Raw genomic sequence first — 22,060 nt, 5'->3', positions numbered from 1 at the left:
TTTTATCTACAAATGACATGCTAAACGTTTGTTATGTGAACATGTGTTTCAAAAAGGGCATAAACAGTAATACCTTGAAGTTGTAGTCATTGTTTAAAAGTCCTTATTTGCATTCATTAAAACGTATGACTGGAGTGTACTGATTCACCATGTTTAATAAGTCTTGACATATCCTATAATTGAAAATACAGAGACCATTTCTGGAGTTCTGGAAACCATCACAATTTGGAAATGTGTGTTGGTATGACAATAAAATTCCTTGATTCCTTGAACAATTGACTTATTCTGGGCTAACACTCAAGACTGTTCGGATGCTGTGGAACAAAAGGACAAGACAAAAAACAAACAAACATTGTCAGTGATTAATTACTGTGTAATAATTTTATCAGTTGGAGTGTGCTATATACCTTTTGCCCTGCTTCAGCAGTTCAATGGCTTCATTGATGAGCTCCAAAGGCATTTTGTGAGTAATGAACTCATCCAGCTTCACTTTCTTGTCCAGGTAGGCTAGAACCATTTCAGCCACGCCATCCTTACCCTTAAAGCCTGATTCAGAAATGACAAAAAAAATAAAAATACTGAGAGCGAGAATAAAAAAAAACAATAAATCGTATTGTGTCATTGTATTGCAATTGTAGCTGCCTGAAATGCTGAAGATGTCTGATCTTTTATGCCCTCATATTGGAATAAGAGTTAACCTAGTAAAACCAAAACGGAAAAGGTGCACAAGACGCATGAAACATGACCATAGAAAGCGACAAGTGTTTTTCCCTCCTAAGCAGCAAAGACACATCTCCAAGTCCCAGGATTTTCTGAACCCCTCAGCCGAGCGAGCTAAGCCAAATAGCTGCCTTTCATTTATAAATGTAGTACATATAATGGTCCCTTGGAATGTTGAATGAAGATTCTCAGGTCATAACTTCTTTTCCCCTTTTTTTAATGACAGTCTTTCATTGGCAAACAATATTGCATTTGTTCTCTTTTCTTCTATTATTTATGAAGCAAGCATGGAAGTGCACAACTAAGAAAAATCATGCAAAATTAACTTCCCTCTATTGATCAACAGGTGAAATGGGGGTGCAACTGTTTCAAACAGCTAATTTTGCTCCTTTCCCTCCCCCAATTCTTTGGCAGGCAAATGTGGTGATGCAAACTTTCAAGGAAAAAAAAAGCTACTTTTCTTTTCCCCCCCTTTTTTATGACATTGTTTAGTAGGCAGGGACAGAGATGCCAAAAAGAGGAAAATAACAAACATCGTATTTTTCCCCCTTTCTACCCGTTTAACATCCCCCGCCCCCCCCCCCCGCTTTTGTTAATACTTAAGAAAGGTGTTTGAAAACTAATAAATGTAGCTATTTTTTCTCTTTTCTTTCTATTCTTAGCTCTAGAACACTAACGTTAAAATACATTTAACCCAATATAATATTCCAGATAAAATACAGTTACAACATTGTATGCCAAATTGGAAGTTGCCTCCTTTAATATCCCAATACAAAATATCACATTAAAAAAATGTGGGGGTCGGAACGGGGCGGGGGCCGCCAATGTTTATGAATTTGTCCGGGGGGTCGCGGCCGGAAGGGTACCCAGGTCAAGGGTGGAGGGTCGCGGCCGGAGGGGCAAAAAAGGGTCACGTGCCCAGCTCTGGTCATTTTAAACCTCACTTATGTATTTTCATTTGGAAAATAAACCGAGAACTTACAGCAGGAAAAAAGACATGAATTCGACTAATTCAAAGCATTAAATGATTGGCCATGCAAATGTGTTTTCTGCTCTTTGTGATAATAAATAGAATTTGAATGCTATTGATTTACAGTTCACAAGTTGAAAGTGTCTCACTAATTCTCAAATTCTTTTTTTTGGTGTGTGTGTGGGGTGGGGGGTGGGGGGGGGTTTAACAACTTGAATTGATTCAGATGGGAACTATATGGCAGTTGTAGTTATTGTTATTACAAAGCAGAGGCTTTGGAGGAGGAGGAGGAGTCTTATCAATATTCAGGTTAGCTGAAGTTACGAGACTGTAAAACCCATTAACCTAGGAACCTAGAATGTTTGGATGGCAGCACTCAAGTCTCGGTATGTGTGACATAGTATGTAAGCAGTGCTTATGCGTCGCGTGAAAGCGTACTATGTTCAAATGCGACACCCGGAAGCGCTTGCGTGTACGGGAATATTTGGCCAGATAATGAGCATTAAATTAAACTGTTAAGCAGTCAGTCAGTAAAGCTCAGCTAGGCAGTTTATCAACACCTTTGTCATTACTTCGCAGTTGGCCTCTCACACCATCCTAGCAACAAAAAAGGAGTTTGCAAACTTGCATGCTGGACTTGAGAGACAAACTAGCTTAGTGCACGCTAGGAAGGGGCTAGTACAACTGCTAGTACAACAGGATGGATTTAAAATGGGACCAAAAGGCAAAAAGCATCCTGGGTTCTGCCATTGGCCAGGGTATGGTGAGGAATCCTGGAGGTTAAAGTAAGTTATTTTAAAATAAAAAGGAAAACCTTTCCATAGGTTGACAAGCTCCATCAACATGGCGGTGTAGGCTACGCTCCGATACATGTTCAAGTAAGTGAATGTGAGGCTTTGTAAAGCACATTGGACAACATATTGTGACAAGAAAGTGGAATATAATTGCACTCTGTTAACTATTTTGACGAAGTTAGATTTTTTTATATGTTGGAATATGTACAGCGTGTTCGAGTTGATTCAGAACTCGTTTATTAATGTCAACACGAATAGCAATTGTGGAATTTGGGTGCGAGTCAGCGCTATAATACATACATAGATTCATTCACTGAGCTGCTTATCCTCACTAGGGTCGTGGATGTGCTGGAGCCTAAGACAGCTGTCTTTGGGTGAGAGGCAGGGTTTACCAGGGTCCATAACATACCACTGGTCTCCAGCCTGAGCCAATCGCAAGGCACACACAGACAAACAACCATTCACATTCACAGTCACACCTACGGACAATTTAGCATCTTCAATTAACCTACTATATTCCAAATCAATGATAAAAAGGAAATAAAGATAGTGCCGACCGCTGTCCACCTGCCCCATGAAAATCCAGCAGAATCCCTCAGCTCATTTACCTCCAAACACGGAGCCCTTCCATGTGCGTCCACCAATGAGATCATTCGGACGAGCAGAGAAGTCTTCCTTGTCAGTCCAGCCGACGATCACGCTTACTCCCCAGGCGGGAATGCAGGATTCCAAGGCAGCTCGCTAGACAGGAACGGAACACTGATTATTTTGCAAGGCATTTAAAAATGGTCATTCTTGAAGAAAATGTTCCTCACCATGAGTTTTACATCACCCACACATTCCAGAGAGTAGTCAACTCCACCATTAGTCATCTCAGATAGCACTTGGTTGATGGGTTTGTTGTGATCTTTTGGGTTTACAAAGTCGGTGGCTCCAAACTCCTTGGCTTTGTCAAACTTGTCTGCGTTGATATCCACAGCGATAATTCTTTTGGCACCAGCATATTTGCAGCCCATGATTGCAGCCAAGCCAACAGCTCCTAAGCCGAACACAGCACAAGTGGAGTCCACTTCCACCTGAAAAAAAGAAAAAGTTGCTAATCATTATGGCTGGCCAGTTGACAAAATGTATGCAAAACTTGGCAAATATTAGCAGACAGTCTGTACATTTGTATTTAGGTAGTGTGTATATATATTAGTTCAACATTTGCAGAATTTACTGGATGTTTACAAATTGGTACATACTAAATTGGGGGTTACTCCAGGGGTGTCAAACTCACACATTGTAGTTATGGTTTCCTGCGGATGGCCGTTATGATATGGGAACCCAAATGTAGAATCGCCTCATATTACATATGCACAAGAAATTTATGCACGAGTTTTTGAAATCAGACCAGTAATAATCGTTTGCTCAAATATTACATTTATCGGAGTTGGGCAGTCCGTCCCTGGGCCGGACCGGTTGGACCCTCCGGCCCGGCCGCATGCCCATTTTTTGGGGTGGAGGGGTGGGGGTGACACATTTTTAAAAATGGCTGGACTAAGCATGGGCGGAAGTGGGTTTTAGTCCGGCCCACTAATTGGCCCTCATGCGTGTGACATGCTCGCGAGGCGGCCAAATTTCATCTCAGCCTACTCGGTGAAAGGCTTCTTTTTAGGCTTCTTTCAAAACAACTTGTGTCCGGAAGTATATTCAAGCTGCGCGCAGCACTCAAGTATGGCACTTGCACATCATGCACTTTCCTACTTCCGGAAATACGCCGTAGCAAAACTGCTGTGTAGTGGTTTGCTGGTATGCTTTTATTTTGAAGGCCGGGAAGTGTGAAGGAGGGGAAGTGTGGAATATAAGTAACTTGTTGAATGCTTGCTGACTTGTTGTCTGTTGGACCCAAATAATTATCCAATATGACAAAACCAACCCCAGGGCTCGCAATGGAAGTAAGTACAGTACACGCAGCTGGGTAAGTACGTGAATAAGTGGCGCGTTTGAAGCGTGTCCACAGCGGGTTTGAATAGTAAGTTAGCCAGCTAATTGTCTTTAAATAAACCTCTTCCGTTAGCATCTCTCCTGCGGGGGCATCGTGCACGTTTTATGCAATATTTATGAATATGGCTGGGGGTTCGCGGCCGGAAGGGTACCCAGGTCAAGGGTGGAGGGTTGCGGCCGGACGGGCAAAAAAGGGTTAAGTGCCCAGCTCTGACATTTATTTTAAAAGGAGGATTGATAAATAAAATGCTTTCAATATCTCAACGTTTTTAAAAGTGAAGAAAAGTATCAATTTTGGTATTTTAGCAAGAAATCATGACCACACACGTTTGCTTTTGTGCCCCACATAAAATGAAGTGGTGGGCCAGAACTGGCCCCCAGACCTTGAGTTTGACACCTGTGGGTTAGTTGATAGGTCAAGCCTTACGAGTCCCACGTTTGTCTGATTAGAACATTACTAGCCACCTCCTGCTGCGATTCATTTTATGAAATTAGTCTCTTAGTCTTTTAGGAGCTTAGTGCTCCATGTAGTGTCTTTTGGTGTTATCTGTAGATTAGACAATAAGCAATAGCAATAAACACTGCACACATGAAAACTTGAATTGTGTTCTGTGTGTGTTTGAATCAAGCATTTCAACCTCTGTGTTGGAGAACTGCCAAAGTATCGCAACCCTTACAGATAAGACTAATTTTAGGAGCTTTTTCACCTTCACCTATTTACTTTCTGTTATTTCATAATCCAATGTGGGTTTTTTTAAACTAACGGTAGCCAAGGTTATTTCATGTATCATCTTTCAATCTGGCAAGTAATTAATTACAGTCGTAACGCAGAGATACTCAATACAGTCTATACCCGTTTCAGGTTTTAAGATAACATGATGGAGTTTAATAAAATGACCCAATCAATGCACTTATTTGATGAATTAAAGATGACAGCTATTAGCACAGGTTGAAAGTTAGAAGCAAAGCAAGCATTGCATTGTAAGTAACCAGTGTTGTTGTCGCCTGTTATTGAGGCCTTCTGTTTATGTGTGGTGTGATATATTTTGGAAAGGACTTGCAATGAATGAAATGATGCAAAGTTGATTCCAACCACACAGCCTTTTTTTTGCTTGCCCGTTTCCATCGTTTTATATCTCTTCTTTCTTTCACAAATGTCTTATTATAACATGTTAATATAAAGATAGATACTGGGAGATTGCGTGTCTTTCATAGCACAAACATCCAGGACATTGTCTCGTCATACCTTAGCATTATTGACTGCCGCTCCAAATCCTGTGCAGATCCCGCAGCCAAGAAGACAGACTTTATCCAAAGGGGCCGCAGGGTCAATCTTGGCCAGAGCAATCTGGTTAACCACACTGTACTGTGAGAAGGTACTGATTCCCATAAACTGCAGCAACTTCTTTCCCTTGCAGTTTAACTTGGAGGCAGGTGCTTGGCTCACATTGTGAGGAACAACATCCCTGAACAAGGAAGTATTGGTGTAAATATCCAGGATTATAGATGAAAAGATTATTTTTGCTCAGAGAGGATTCATACCGGAATCTACAAACAAAAGTCCAATGATTGTGTGGACAAACTGGTCTATTTAATGCATCCAAGCTTATGTTCATTTCATTATTTTCTCCACCAACATATTATATTTCATAAAACGGAAAGAGCTCCTCATCTCGTCAACGGATCTGACCTTTACCTTTTAGCAACAAGCAATGAGCAATCACTTACCTCACAAAATGAGGGTCACGCTGCTAAATAAAGTGTTTTTTCAGTTTGTTTGCTGAGAGAGAGGGTGGCTATGGTTTGAGGTGAACATGTAACTTAAAGTACTCAATGGCAAATGAAAATAATTTGTATATCTGTGTGGGGTTTGAAAATTTGGAGCAGACTGAATGATGAATTACCAAACATACACCAGTTCAAAAAGAAATATAAAATCAACATTTTTGAGAAGTGTAGGAAAGAGGAAGAGCCTGATAATGAGTTGTAACAACAATGGCTACGTTATAGTATCATCAACATCATCATTATATTATTATTATTATTATTATTATTATTATTAATGTTGTTATTGTCATGGAAAAGTACATACAGTATGTACAAAGTATAAGTGTGTATGTAAAAGTAAAAGTATATATGTACATGTATTGCTTATTTGATTAACCTTTATTATCATTAGGGGTTATATTAGTGTATATGCGTATATTAGCTGTAGAATTAAATCAAGTAGTATTCTATCTAGTTTAGCAGTAAACTGTGCATAACTACATATTTATAAGTATGGTTAGTGAATTAGAACGTGGATAGCAATTGATATATTGTGCACTAGTCTGTATATAATCCGATTGTATCATTTGATGTAGAAATAGCAGATGGAATTGACAAGTATTTGATATATTGATCATGTAAGGGAGATTAAATGGGTTGGACATGATGAGTTTATACTTCTTCCTACTCCTTTTCGAACGTATATATGCAAGTGGGTATTTCATTTCTAGTGACTGTTGACAACTGAGCAAATTTATCTTGTGTTGCTTTCGTTGATGCTTTGCTTCTGTGGTATGTTTTGTATTTTTTGTGAACTTTCTTTCCTTAACAGTAAGTTTTTTTCCCCATTTTATATATGTCCGGGGAAAAATTGTTGAGCTTTTGTGTAATGCTTTTTTGGTGGATTTGATCTGAGTGCAAGCAGACTCAGATTCTGAGCTCCACAGATGTGTGTAGAGCAGTGCTTTTCAAACTGTGCCGCGGCATATTGTCAGGTGTGCTGTGGGAAATTATCTAATTTGTGCGTCTGTGTGGTCTAGCGCCTGGCAGCGTAATCATGTCTTTACTACATTGTAGTACTCTTCCATACCAGTAGGTGGCAGCAGCAGCAGGTAGCTACAGAGACAAACGAATTAGTGACGCATGTTTATCCAAACAGGCCCATGTTTCACACTGAGTAAGTATCAATATGAAACATGAGAAAAATACTTTTTTCTTTGTGTTTATTTAATTCCTATTCAAGATGTTATAATACAACGTCATTCTTGAATGTTAAAAATGCTTATTTAAACAATATAGCAATTATATTGTTAAAATAACCTTTTTTTATTTCACAATTTCAGCTGGTGGTGTGCCGCTGGATTTTTTTTCAATGAAAGAAATGTGCTTTGACTCAAAAAAGTTTGAAAAACACTAATCTAGATGATATCATCATACAGTATTTCATTCATAAATATGACAACAGCCTACATTGGACCCTCTGAATCATTGTGGAAATCAATTCATTCAATGAATCATTATTATTATTATCATCTTTAATATATCTTTAAAAGCACCCTCCCTGGACGTGACACGGCTATGGATGGTAGTGGGTGAGAGGGTTTGTGATAACCACTGAGAGAAAGGCTGAGGTAATGGTGAAAGCATTTGTAGCAGTGCGTACTTTGTCAGAAGGGAAAAGAGGAGACCAACATGGAAAACTTAGAAGCGTTAAGGAGAAGCGCAATGTTGAGGATGAGCAGAATGTTGCATTTAGAATGGCGAAGTGAGTCGGGCATTGGCTAAAACTAGGAAGTTGATGCAAGTTGATGTATCTTTTTAATTAAGTTCGGGAACATGTAAACATCCCCGCAGGTCGGAAGGAATCAATACATGTGCCAATAATGCATGGGAAGGATGCTAATCACCTAACAGCTAACACTAAGCCCATTGGTTTGGCATCAAATATGTAAGCTGTTGGAGAGGATAGTCAATGAGATTTGTATATTACCTAAAAAGTATAGGTGTGATTGCGAATGACCGAAGTGGTTTTAGGAAAGCAAAGGAGGGGCACTCAAGAGGCCAAAATCACTAACTTCCTAGAAGCCATTTAGGATCTACTTTAAGGAGAAGAAGGTGGTTACTTGTGGAGCTCACCATGCTTTTTCACACTGGTTTGTCTTGGGACTCTTACAGAAGCGACACTCTCTACACTGGGAGATGATCATCGGGATAACTTTATCGCCTAAAAGACAAAACCAGTGCTTAAGTGACGCAAACACACAAACATAAGTGCGGTAATTATGGCATGTTTTGGAATAAATATGAGGTCTGAGATCCATACAAACTGACCTGGCTGAAATTCGGTAACTCCAGGACCAACGCTCTCCACGATACCTGCTCCCTCATGGCCGAGCACCATTGGGAAGAGGTCTTTATTGTCAGTTTCATACAGGTAGAAGAGGTCAGTGCGGCAGACACCTGTTGCCACAATCTGCTCCAAAGAGAAGGACTTGTCAATAAAAACACCCACTTGAGTGCTTGGTGGTCGTAGCGCATTCATTTAACGAAGTCCCACTCTTAGTATGGAGCTCCGGACGTCACACATACAACAATGCACTGCGGCGAATGTAAACCACACCATTTTTGCAGTAGCAATTTAAAAGGATGAGGATGGACATGGACAGATTATTTGATTTGATTGAATGATTATTTTTATGAATACGGACGGAGGAACCATGATCGAAGAGTGCCCAGGTCGCGGACGGAGGACGGACTAGCAAAATAGGGTCAAGTCCCCATCTCTGGTTATTTACTATTAAATGGCAGTGAAAGAGGTGATCCTAGTGTCTCCAGCACCGCTCGCTTCCCTATCGGCTAGCATTTTTTTTTATCATAACACTGATAAAGAAAAAAAAAATCCTAATCGCCCAGAGTTTTGCTGACGAAACCGCCGCTCCCCCATGATACCTCCCGCTCGCCAGCCAACCCACCCCTGGCTCGGCAAGGCTACCTGGTTCATCCTGCCAGTAGCATTATACTTGTCTCAAAAATTAAATCTTACAAGTACACAGGCCCTTAAAGATAAAAAAATAAAAAAATGTGAAAAAAAGAAATCCCAAATTGAGGAGTGCTATTACATAGGAGGCTAAAAAAGCAAAGGCAGCATGTTTCAAAGATGTTTGGTTAATTCTTGGGAGGTCCTATTATTCTATTATCCTATTATTCAGTTACTATGAGTCTTTTTCTGGCTTTTTTCTTATTCTCTGTGCAAGTGGCAAGTACCAAGCATTTATACAGGATGTTTGAACATTCTCATTGGAGCAGTGACAAAAGAACGTTTTAGTGCCCAAATGCATTTCTGATTTGTCTGGAAAATATGAACCATCCACAATTCCCAGGTTATCTATGACAGATCTGATTTCTGTAATCTGAGTTAGAACTAATATTGGCAGGCAACGTTCAGTTTTTTCAGATTTGCTTCATCTCTGTTCTTTCAAATCAAGGCTAAATACTTTTCCATTCATTGATTACTTTTGGTAGATCAAATGTAAACACTCTTTGCACTGTAACTTGTATTTACCTGGCTTATGTCATCATTTTAATATGGATTTAAATCGGAATCTTTCATTCCAATAACCTTTTTTCCCCATTTTTAAAAAAATAGAATTTGGGGCTTGTTCCCACATTTTGCTTTTAAAATTTGTCTTGATGCCTTTTGTGCCTTGTGTGAACGACCTTGAAATGCTTTGCCTGAAACATGCTTTACAACTAGAAATGCCTTGCCCTGCCTCACCTGTTCTAATGTCTTACATACATGAATCCAGGGTGTATAGTCAACCTTTCACCCAAAGGCAGCTGGAATAAGTTCCAGCTCACGCATGACCCAGAGTAGAATCAGCATTACAAAATGGATGGAATTTTTTTATTCTATTGGAGTCTCTGTGGCATTCCCCCAACACCATAATGAATAACTGTTGAGTACTGTCATGCATCATCCTTCATGTACCAGTGCCACACACACATTAAGACATGGCTTGTTGTACAGGTTGACTGAAACAGTTACAGAAAGGCATAGAAGTGGACGTCCTTGGAAATTTATCGGTCGATTCATGGATGGGTAGATAAGGTCAAAGTAAGTTCACGTTATAGCATATTATAATGCGGATGTCACCCAAGGACCACATGAGTAGCCCTGTTCTAAAAATATCTCACCAGTAATAGGGTATGGTGATTTTCTAGGAAAGTTGTAGATGTGATCAATTAAAAATGTGAACACTGGCTGAGATTTCTTTTTCTAAAAAATAAAAAAAAGCATATTGATATTGATCTGTTTCATTAGTGTGAGAAAGTATTATCATGATCCTTGTCTTCACATAAATGAGAATGATTAATTGTTAATAATAATAGTATTAAAAGTAACATGAGCAAATTTGTTATTTCCAACTTGTGTATCAAACTGGTAGCCCTTCGCATGATCCAGTACACAAAAGTACTTCTCAGTTTCAAAAAGGTTGGTGATGCCTGTCATAATGCATATCATAGGCCACGTAGCATAATTGTCATTTTTCAATATTTTTGGAAAACAAGAAAAAAAAAACATTTTTAGAACACACATTAGTATTTCTTTTTTATTGGGTCTTTTTCTTTTCGCTTACTTGTTCGCCCATTTGGTTGAAGTTTTTGTTTCAATATAAATTAAAAAATACCAATGTGTGTCTACAAAATGTTGGGGGGTTTTTTGTATTTGGTTTCTCCAAAAATATTGAAAAATGACTTTTCAAGTATGCTATTTGGTTGAATTTTCGTCTGAAAGCCAAAAACCAGAAACTTTGTGGGAGCAGTGTATTTTATGATTCGTTGTGCAACACACACAATTAAGTTGGAATCCCCTTTTTCTCACCTTGACGCGGACCTCGTTGGCCTGTGGCGGCTCCACTTCAATCTCTTCAATTGTCAAAGGCTTGTTTGATTCCCAGGCCACTGCTGCCTTACACCTGATGACCTTAAAAGCAGATAAACACACAACACGAGCAATTACTTGAGTTACGAAGTAAGTTTCAGGCTCACCACAGCCTCGGTGAAGTGAAAAAAAAATAGCAAATAAGATGGAACATCTGGTCTGGAACATTTGCTCCAAAAAATAAAAATAAAAAATAGGTTTGCAAACATTTTTCAGACAAACGCTACTTGACATTCACACACACGTCATAATTTGCTCCCCTGCTGGGAGTGACATAATTCTGTTAAAAGTGTACTGTACTACCTAGTACTTGTACTTGTACTTGTACTTGTACTTAGCTCTAATAAACCCGACAGGCTGAGGATGCTGTCCCCAAAAAGCGTACATTCTTTGGGGAACAAAGGTTAACCTTTCACCGACTATGTGTGGATGTGCGAGTAATAAATAAACAAACATTACATTTTTTTTTTTACATTTTTGGAGTCCGGACTCCTGACCCTTTTGCTAAAAAAAATAAATAAAATGAAAATAAAATAAAAATAAACTTGATCTAATCCAAAATAAACACGAACAAACCACAACGAACAAAGCTTCAGACACTATCTTTTGAGTTTCTGAGAAAGTTAAAATTTGTTTTTAGATGTGTTGTCCAAGGCGGATGAGGTACTTAGTATTCATAGGACCTCAAACAAGACTGCTAGTTCATGTTTTATATTGATTAAAGAAGCATATTCTCAAATAAATGGAGCACAATCACACTTGCACATGCTAACAACTGAATACTTGATAATGACCTGTAATGTTAAACATTTATGTACCGGTAGTCTTGATTTGAGTGTGGAAAGGGATCATTTACATTTAAAAAGGTTGTAAATTCAGTTCAAGTAAACTGTAGTATGCCACAGTCAGCTTTTATCATACTTTTGTCAAATATGTTTTTATTAAAGGGATTTGAACCACATGAAACAGTAAAGCAACACATTTTCATTTTCAGTGAAAAAAGCAAATATACTATACAAGAAAGGAGAAAAACATATATGTATATATATACATACATAAAAAAAATAATAAATTAAAAAAAAATTAAATAATACATTTTGCCCCCACATCTGCTCAAGGTACTCATATTGTCGAAGTTGTCATGGAAACCAGGAATAAAGGTCTTTAATCAATGAATGGAACCATCATTTATTAGGTGGCAGACAAGGGGCGACCGGATCTTGTTGAATTGCTACTCAAAGTTCTTTAAGGCGAACCTTATCTCTTCAAGGTGGAGAGTGATAAATATTTCACTGAGCCACAACCGATAAGTAGGGGCCTGCTTCTTCTTCCAGAATAGAAGAATACGTTTCTTCGCCGTCACCATCCCATAGGAAATAAGTTGCCTCGGTGAGTTCTGTAACGTGGATATAGAGTCTGAATAGTTGAACATAATTAAGGCATGGTCCGGTTCTAGATGAACATTCAGTGCATCAGAAAAGGTCCGAAAAAAGCGCATCCAAAATCTCTCCAGCTTGGGGCAAAGAGTGAAACTGTGGAGGAGGGTTGCCTCTGCTAGGTCACATTAAAATATCTGGGAAAATCCTAAGGAGTTTTGATTTTGAATAGTGGAGCCTATGAATGACTCGAAATTGAATGCGTTAACAGTGCGTTAAGGCTTTTGTCCCAAATCATATCAGGGATCTGCATACCCATCTCAGCCTACCGCGCAGTTTTGATTACGGTCATAGAAGGTGGGTTGGTAAGCTTTTAAGCTTTTATCATACTTAACATAACCTACTGTATGCGGAATAGCACATGACCAAAACTGAAAAAAAGGTTAGCTGACTTGCTAGGTGCGATGCAATAACTAGCATGACTACTGGCTGATGACATGGTGGTTTGAACCCAAAAGTTTGTCTTCTTTCTCGCTTTTGTCTTTGGACAAAAAGTTAAACGTGCATATATTATTTATTTCTACATACCAGTATACAGGATATGTTAACCCCTCAAAAAAGAAAACTGCCGCTAGTGAAAATGCAGAGTAGCCACTAAGCCATTAACTCCACTAGAAAACCACTAGCCACAGTGGCTGGTGAGCAAAGAATTAGAAGTAAATGTCAGACCTTTGCCTGTTTGTCTAACATGACAATTACTTGGCCTACCAGGCTTTCGGGAAGAGCCAGACCCACAGTGAAAAACAAAGCCACCTACTTTTAACAGTAGGCTCTTAAAACTACAAAATATTAACAATTGCTGGGTCGCGGGCAGATATGACAGTTCCAAAGGTCAGAAGGAGGCGAAAAGGGTAAAAAATAAACAAAATCAAAGTAGAGTCAGGGTTCTTTATTGTTAAATGGCTTTTGGGTTTCTCTTTTACAGATAGTAACAGTAACAGTACCGGTATATTGACTGACTGTATACCCTGTGTGTCAGTAAATACAATGTAATACAACTCACATGAACACTACTGAATAATCAGCCACTTATCATGAAATACACTACAGGATCCCATTTTGCATGATAATCATTTGTGTCAGTGTAGTTGCATACATTAGCAATATTCATGACTACTGTTATACACTTACCTTACCAGCTGTGGCCATTTTCACAGTCAATGTGTTTTCAGAAGGACGGGAGGAGCTGCAAGACAACAGCTTGAGGTGCTGGACAAGCCTCCGCCTCGATCCTGGACTTATACAAACACTGAATAAAACAATGGGCGGAGCTTCAGGCTCTGATATGAAGTTGAGCACATGTGGTTTGGATCACATAGGTACACGCTTGTTCTTTTAACCCTCTTGTTACCTTCACGTTTACTTGACCCCACCGGTGCAGACAACTTGTACAGAACACTGAAAATATATCATCTTTTCGTTTTATGTTCACCCACTTGACCCCATTTAGATTGGGGATAGTCATCAGGTCTGTAGCAAAAAAGTTATCTCAATCATTCATTTAGAGACGTTAAACATTGAATGGGGTCAAATTGACCCCACAGACAAGAAGAGGGTTAACAGACACAACTCATGATGTCCCCACTAAATCACTGTTTCTCCAACAGTACATTTGGTTATTGTTCTTCAAGTGCAAGTCAAATCACAACTCGTGAGACAAAAACACCAAGTCTCATTGTTTTAGGGATTTTCACAATAACATTCTCATTTTGTATACCTTATTTTACAGGTATATAACTATTTGCTGTATAACCCATAGCGCTCAGTAGGATGTTTATTTTTATTCTTTTTTTAACAGGAAAGTGACTTAAAATAGATTAAGTATGTCTCTCAGAATAGTGTTTATCATGAAGCACCAGAGGCAGATTCAGTAACCTATTAGCCTCTGCTCTGCTTTTGTTCCGGAACTCATGAAGAAAAATGAATCATGAGTTGAAAAGACAGGAAGGCGCTTAATTATATTCCATACAAGTGCCCACTCCCAGTTACTCATGTCAATCTCATGTGCTAAAAGTAAATGAAAGTGCTTCATAGAGGACCAAAATTAAATAAATAAAGAAAGAAAGAAAGAAAGAAAGAAAGATGTAAATAAATTAGGGCTGTCAAAGTTAAATCATTAACCATGGAGATTAATTTAAATTTGGGGTATCGTTCAACAGTTGTGTTTGAAAGAAAATTCAAAGATAAAAAAAGCTATTAGAACAGTCTTTGAATAGAAATACACTTAATTTTTTCCACAAGATTTTACCCAAGTAAATATCTGTTCCAAGCTTCGAAAAAATGTAGTTGAAAAATATGATTAATCACGATAAATTATTGAAAATGTTGCCATTAATTTAGTGAAAAAAATTAATCGCTTGAAAGTACTTAAATAAATATTTAAATATCATTAATTAGTGCAATACGATGTAATACAATTGTCAGTAAAACGAGCGTCCGTCAGTGACTAGCTGGTTGGACAAAAATTAAAAGACACAGTTATGGTGGTCAAAAAGTGTAGATGCCTTCTGACACAAAAACATTTATTTGGAACAGCAAGGTATAGGAAACCGTACAAAAATATACTTGGATTTACTTTACGCCATCAGACATTTTACCAAATTTTGAGTTCAGAATACAGTTTGATTTTATGCTACACTGGTATTTTTATTTATCCATGCGGAAGTATTTAACCAACCAACCAATAAAGACAGGAGAAGAATTTCTATACAATTGTCCTGAAACTCATTGCTTGACATTTGAAAGGGAAAAGTTGAAGATAAAAATAATGATAAACATATGGTATGTGTACTGTAAACCTTCCAAACAGGTTTCTTTTTTTCAAATCAGCTATTTTTGGTTGTGCATGAATGAATGAATAAATAAAAAAAAATACATCAATTAATTAATCAATAAATAAATAAACAGTTTTCGTGAAATTAGCTTTGATAACACTTACAATTTACGAACGCTGAAAAGGAAACACTAGTATGCAGGCACCACACTGTAGGGAGCAGGGGCAGAGCCAGAACGTGGCTAATGGGTTGTGGCCTGAAAAAAATCAGGGTGGGCCTGAATATTCCTCTCACTGAGTACAAGCCTCCTGTCCCGGCACATCGTATATTCAAATAAAATGACAAACTGAATAATATAAAGTTCAGATCTACCTTAGACAATCACAATTATGCCATTCTTAATATTCAATAACATAAACAATTACAATGGAACACAAATTCAAAAATAATTTAATAATAATTGACTAAAAATGTAAAAGTATATATTTTTTTCATGAATCTCACTGGGTGGGCAGTCTGTCAATCTGGGTGGGTCCGTGCACACCTAGGCCCACCCATGGCTCCGGGGCCCTGGTAGGGAGAGGTATTCTTTTGTTCCTCTGTAATGTTTTACATTGTCCAACGCTTTCACTGCACTTAAGAGAATACAGTAGCACACAAACATAACACTAACTGAGAGTTAATGCAAATACAATATTCGCTGATCACCAAACTATGAATACATGTAGTGCTATGCCACTCATCCACATTATATTATGATTGTATTAAGTATTGTTGCCGTTAGGCAGTGCTTGCAAATATGTATGTTTGTATTTAAGTATGACAGTAGAACTTATTTGCTTTATTTATATTTTGCTTTATTATTTAGCATAAGTATACTGGAAAACTGGAACACTGCAGTATAACTGTAGCTGATGAAATATGATGACTGCAACATGAATAAAAAAAAGCAAACGGTGTACAGACATTAACATTCGACACTGGATCCACTTGAACGCAAACATATCCTTTTCATCTGGCGGAGCCTCACTTTGACAGAAAATAACTTGAATGGCTATTATGTCTGTACTGACACCTGAAGGTAAATGATGACATGTACATAAATAAATAGTTTTATCTGCACTGACACCTGGTGGCAAATGATGACATGTACAGCAGCAAAAGGAAAAGGTCGATCTGAATTAAAGTGATCATCCAACCATTTTTCACTAACAAGCTCAATTTGTTTTTATTTTAGGTTTTTTTTTCGTCAGGAAAATTGTATGATCTTGGATTTTCAATGTTATTAATTTTATTTAGAAGAAATCAGTAAATAACTAACTAGTCTCAGAACGCTCCTTAAAAATCAGCAATGTAGCCACAGAGGACAGTTATCAGGCTGCTGCAAAACTTGCATAGTAAAAATCACTGACAGGACAGGACCTCTTAATGTATGCGAGACACACACGAACACAAATCATATAAAAAATGTAGATCTAATTACATGTGATAACAAAAGTTTTTCCATGTAATTTGATTAGGTTAGTGCAGGGATGTCAAAGTCAAATGGACGGAGGGCCAAATAAAAAATTTAAGTTGGACTGATCGAATGTTCATTGACATTTTTTAAAATGTCCAGATTGGAGATCGGGTCCTTCGCGCCTGCTGATGATGTCACGCTTTATATTTCTGTAATATATTTATTTGCCTCTGTTTGTCAGGCCCCTGGCTGTTTTGTTTTTACGTTCGGAATGACTAAATAAAAAATAAAGTAAAGTACATTACTGCTACTTTTGCGAGGCAGCTCGTACGTCACTTATGACCCGAGAAGAAGCCGCTGCCCGTCTTGTGAAACAAGAAACACGTTTGCGTTTCTCCTGCCAAACTGGCAATAATTTTGTGGTTGACTTGGGCTGCAAGATTGTATGCACTGTACATAATGTGAAGTAAAACGGAGAGGATCATATGATTGGTATGATGTCTCCAGCTGACTCTATTTTAGAGTGGCAAGGTATGGATGTGGGCTCCTGTCAGAGAACACAGGCCCGTATTCCACTTGGTACGTCTATTTATTGTGGTCTGCAACAACACAGACAAAGAATAACCTAGCAACATCATCCAATGCGCATCCATTAGTTAACAATACGCCTAAACATTACAATTCCCTGTATTAAGCAATTAAACAGCCAAACAATACACATACACACGTTTCATCACTAGAATAGTTAGCATACTAGCCGCAATAACTAACTAGTGTTCATCAACGTGACATCGCTCACGAGAACATATCTAGATATGTACAGCAGTTACATGACACGAACTTAAATGATTAAACTCACCTTTTAACATTTACATACAACAAAAGATCCCCAAGCCAGAACACCCCCGCGGACACAGAGACAACGTACTCTGGCAGAGGCTTTTCAGCCCAAAAAATCAACAATAGTTGTTGTAGTATAATTAATTTATTTTTTATAGTGTTAAAGGTTTTTACATTGTATTGTTTACTCGATTTGCACTTTCTGACTATTTACAAAATATTGTGCAATGGAAGGTATTAGGGCTGTTCGATTTTGCCTAACAATAAAATCCTGATTATTTTCTCTCAAACCGGATTTTACAAAAAATAATGAAAAATTAAGTATTTTGAATGTCTTTTATTTAAACTTAATTTGTCTATCTTTGAACTCAGAATGCCAGTTAATTTCACTTAATACACACAGAACAATCCATTGGGATTAACAGTATTTTACTTACACAATAGCTTTCAAATCGAAACGAAAGTGCATATACCATCTGAAACGAAATCATCAACATGAGAGAAGGTAGACAGTCCTATATACCATCTGAAACGGCAAAATCGAACAGCCCTACCACGAAAACAGATGTCAATAAATACAATTTTACAAAATTGTTTATTCCCTTTTTTTTCAAGCAAATTATAAATTAACATATTTATAAATTCATCTTTTTAACCAGGCATAACCACCCCACAGTACAGTCAGCTGATGGCGCGAGAAGGTGCGAGTGGTAATAACAGCAAGAGCTGTGTGGGAGAGCACATAGAGAACTTTTGAGACAGTTACCCCGGCAAACGAAATCACAGCTGACAAGAGTATATTTCCAGCTGTGATCCGTCCAAAGAAATTCTAACTGTTCCAAGTTGAGGAATGTTGACAGTCCTTGCAGTGCAGTGTGACGCAAAGAAAAGTACCACTTTGGCTACGATACCATGACAGCTGCCTGGAGCCACACTGAGGACAACTACACTAGCCCGAGAACAACTGCACCACACAACTCCAGAAGATATAGTACACTGAGTGTCCAGTGCTCTCAAACCTTTGTTCTGGCATGCATTCGTCGTCAATGTCATCCAGGCTGTTCATGATGTCTGCGGCTTTTTCACCCCACTTGGTCTGTGTACCAGCCCACACCAGTGACTTGTAATTCCACATTTTTATTTATATTTTATTATTATATTATAATATTTTTTATCTTCCATTTCAATTTTTTTAAAGGTTACCTTTAATCCTTAATGGAATCTACAAACATTGCTTTAATATTGTACAAATAATACTGTAAACAGCTTTAACCCTTTAATGGCCACCGTATCCGTTTGGCACACTAAATTTAGATTGTTTGAAAATATAGACATTTGCTCAGAAGTGAACTTTAACTCGTTAAACCTTCCCTTATACTTGGTATACATGTGTTATGCCCAAAAAGAACACTTACAACTTTTTGGGGAGAGGCATTATGCATTTTAAGTAGGGTTCCGAGCAAGATGGACATTTTTTTTCAACCCACCCCTCGCTTATAACATATTTCTGGTTGGTTTTTCAAAGGTTGGAATGTTTTCTTTTGTCATATTGTGGTTTAGGAATGACTACTGAACATAATCAGGTTACTTGTTGAAGAAAAAAACAAAAAATAGGGAAGCAATAATTTTTCAAAAACAAGCTGTGCCAAACGGATACTCTGGACGAATTATATGAGTTACAACCCAAGGGACTGTTTTTAACCAGTGTATTCATTTTTCTCAAGAGAGCTTTATTTTTTTATAACCTCAAAAAAATACAATAATGCAGCAGTTATTTAAAGGATTCTACTGCATATTGAACACAATATACAAATCATGTCTTCTCCTGAATTCCAAGAAAACTGTCTGTATGGTATTTTCAAAGCGTTCCAATCTTTCTGAAAGGTGAGGAGCTGTAGCTTGTACAAGAATTTCAATGTCTCGGTATCACCCGTGATTCAAATTTAACTTTGAAAAAGCATGTTAAAAATGTATGCAAAACTGTAAATGTAAATCTGAAGAATTTCAGACAAATAAGATCGTTACTCCCAGACAGGGTTGCTAAAATGTTTCTTAATTGTATGATTTTTTTCTCACATTGAATATTGTATGACTAACTGGTCACTAACAAGTTTAAGTGCATTAAAACCAATAGAATCTCTCTTCAAAAAAGCTGTGAAAGTATAGGACATAATTTTCCACCCATCACTGCCCTATTCTCCAGAAACATAATATTTTAAGTTTTGATCATTTTGAAAAGTTTAAACTAGCCTGCTCTATATTCAAGATTTTGCATGGATTTGCTCCCCGACCTTTGAGTGAGTTTATTATGTTAAGATCCAGCATTAGTGGGAAAAGAACAGGAGCCTTCACGAGAGGTGACTGTGCAGTACCACATAGACAAACCACTTTCAGTAATCAGGTTTTATTGGTCAAAGGTACTGTGGTCTGGAATGAGATTCCAATCCAAATAAGAGACTGTACCACTTTAAGCACTTTTAAAGTCAATCTAAAAAAGTGGCTGGGAAGAAACCAGATATGTGAGGACTAATTTTAAATCACACTTCTATGTGCCCTCTTGTTATTATTATTATTATTATTTTTTTTTGGTTTTGTTTTGTATGTCGCTGATGTGTCAGTTCTATGTGCTGATTTCTTTTTGTCCTTTTCTCTATTGTTGATGTTATTGTAATGTGGCATATTTACATGTAAATATTCATTAATATGCATTGTCCCTTTTAAATAAATATATTACAAAATTACAAACAAAGCAGCATTTTGAGAGGCAAGCAAGGAAAATATATTTAATCTAAATAGTCTACATGTAATCATAAGCTTTATGTGTTTTGTTTTATGTGTATGTATCATCTGAATATGAGATTGACATTTGTGTATTTAGTCACTGTTTTAGTTCCAGTTTAACTTGTTGGCGTTAGGCGTACTTACTCGATTCTGACTTCAGGTCAGAATCCGCACCACTTCTAAGTCAGCTGCTTGGTGACAAGATGGCCGACGACGCAATAGGGCGACTGCCGCCATCGCTCGATCTTGGCGGGCACCACAGCCATGGAGATCGGCCAGCGGGAATGAGCCCTGGCCGAAATGACTTGCACCCGCGCTGTAGCTTTGGTGGTGGGAAGAGGCTGTGTGCCGGGCACACACAATTCCTGTAGGTCCTTATTCATTCGTGTTTCTTCCGCGTCCAAATTAGTCATCAAAATTCAGCACCGACATTTTAAAATCTGAGCGATTCCGCGAGAACTGGAATGTTAGATCGCGTTCTGCTCGATTCCGGTTGTTGATGCCCAACCCTATTCATGAGTATGTCAAATTGTGAAGGAACGCCGTTTAACTCCGTCACTCCCTCACTGGTGCGCGGTCGTTAGCTGGAGGGTGCAGCTGATAAACGCGCATCGGCCCTTTTGTTCCCGCGGAGCCTCGCTCCATTGTGACTGTTCCCCGCGACCCGTGCAGGAGTCTCGCGGTCATTCGTATTACAAAGACTGGTTCACTGTTGTCTTTTTGTTATCTTCACGGCTGATGTCGGGGGTGCACACTCGACACTAGTGATGGGACGAGCAACACTGGTGCATCAACACTGTGCCGAGATCTCAAGTGTGAAACCCCCGTATTGGTACGTGTATCGCTTTAACAAAAAATCATGTGACAAATACAGGAAGTGTGTCGTTTGGCTGTGCCTGTCAAATTGTGTTTATAAGGAAACAAACTGTATCGACATGTTGTGGGTTTGTTGGATAGAGATTGAACACTTTGGTTAACAAAATCCCATACATAAGTTACACGTTATCTCTAAATTTTATTAGATTTTTTTTTTGGTATATTACATGCTCATTTGAGACTTTACACAAACAAGCAGATTTTGAACTCTTCTCATAAACAACTTCACTCAGCAAACAAATGGAGCAAATATAATTTACAAAGATTACATTTTAAGTACAAAACTAGCAGTTGAATAAAGATTTAATATTATTTCACAAGTTAATTTTGGGTCAGCATGCATTTTTTTCCTTTTTTACATAATGTGACCTGCAATGATTTTTGATGTACAGCAGAGGTCAGTGTTGACTGACCAACACAGTATCAATACATTGTCAACATAGTTCATGTACTGTGTCAGTACACTCCATGAGGTCTCGTCAACCCATCGCTACTCGACACTCGCTCTACACACACACGGACACACGGTCATACACATCAGACACTCACCTGCATGCTGCCGCATCGTAGGACACTGGACCAAACCCAGGCACTTCCTTATTGGGCCTTAAATGGCGATCGGTGGCAGAGGAGGAGGTCACCTGACTATGGGCTGAAACATTTTAGTCATTTATTTGTATTATTTCGTATTCTGTGTGAATAAGTTGAAAGCTGT

At 38.2% G+C, this 22,060-nt stretch overlaps 1 protein-coding gene across 2 annotated transcripts; it reads right to left on the bottom strand.

Annotated features, from left to right (window-relative positions):
- LOC147137860 (alcohol dehydrogenase 1-like) lies at positions 1-21,995 on the bottom strand. Of its 2 annotated transcripts, XM_086049930.1 has the most exons (10): positions 21,895-21,995; positions 13,747-13,864; positions 11,120-11,221; positions 8,569-8,710; positions 8,374-8,461; positions 5,717-5,936; positions 3,300-3,560; positions 3,093-3,225; positions 408-546; positions 1-314 (listed from the first exon to the last, which is right to left on the bottom strand). In XM_086049930.1, exons 2-10 carry the CDS (start codon positions 13,762-13,764, stop codon positions 281-283), a joined length of 1,137 nt encoding a protein of 378 aa, XP_085906056.1. In that variant the 5' UTR covers positions 13,765-13,864; positions 21,895-21,995; the 3' UTR covers positions 1-280. The 2 variants fall into 2 exon arrangements, with proteins under 2 accessions (XP_085906056.1, XP_085906057.1); XM_086049931.1 differs by lacking the exon at positions 13,747-13,864 and having other exon boundaries at positions 21,895-21,919.
- Positions 21,996-22,060: the final 65 nt, after the last annotated feature.

Source organism: Filicampus tigris, chromosome 13, assembly GCF_054856515.1.
Source record: "Filicampus tigris isolate MCC_2025a chromosome 13, RoL_Ftig_1.0, whole genome shotgun sequence".
Lineage (NCBI taxonomy): Eukaryota > Metazoa > Chordata > Actinopteri > Syngnathiformes > Syngnathidae > Filicampus > Filicampus tigris.
This window is presented reverse-complemented; position numbering and strand designations above follow the sequence as displayed.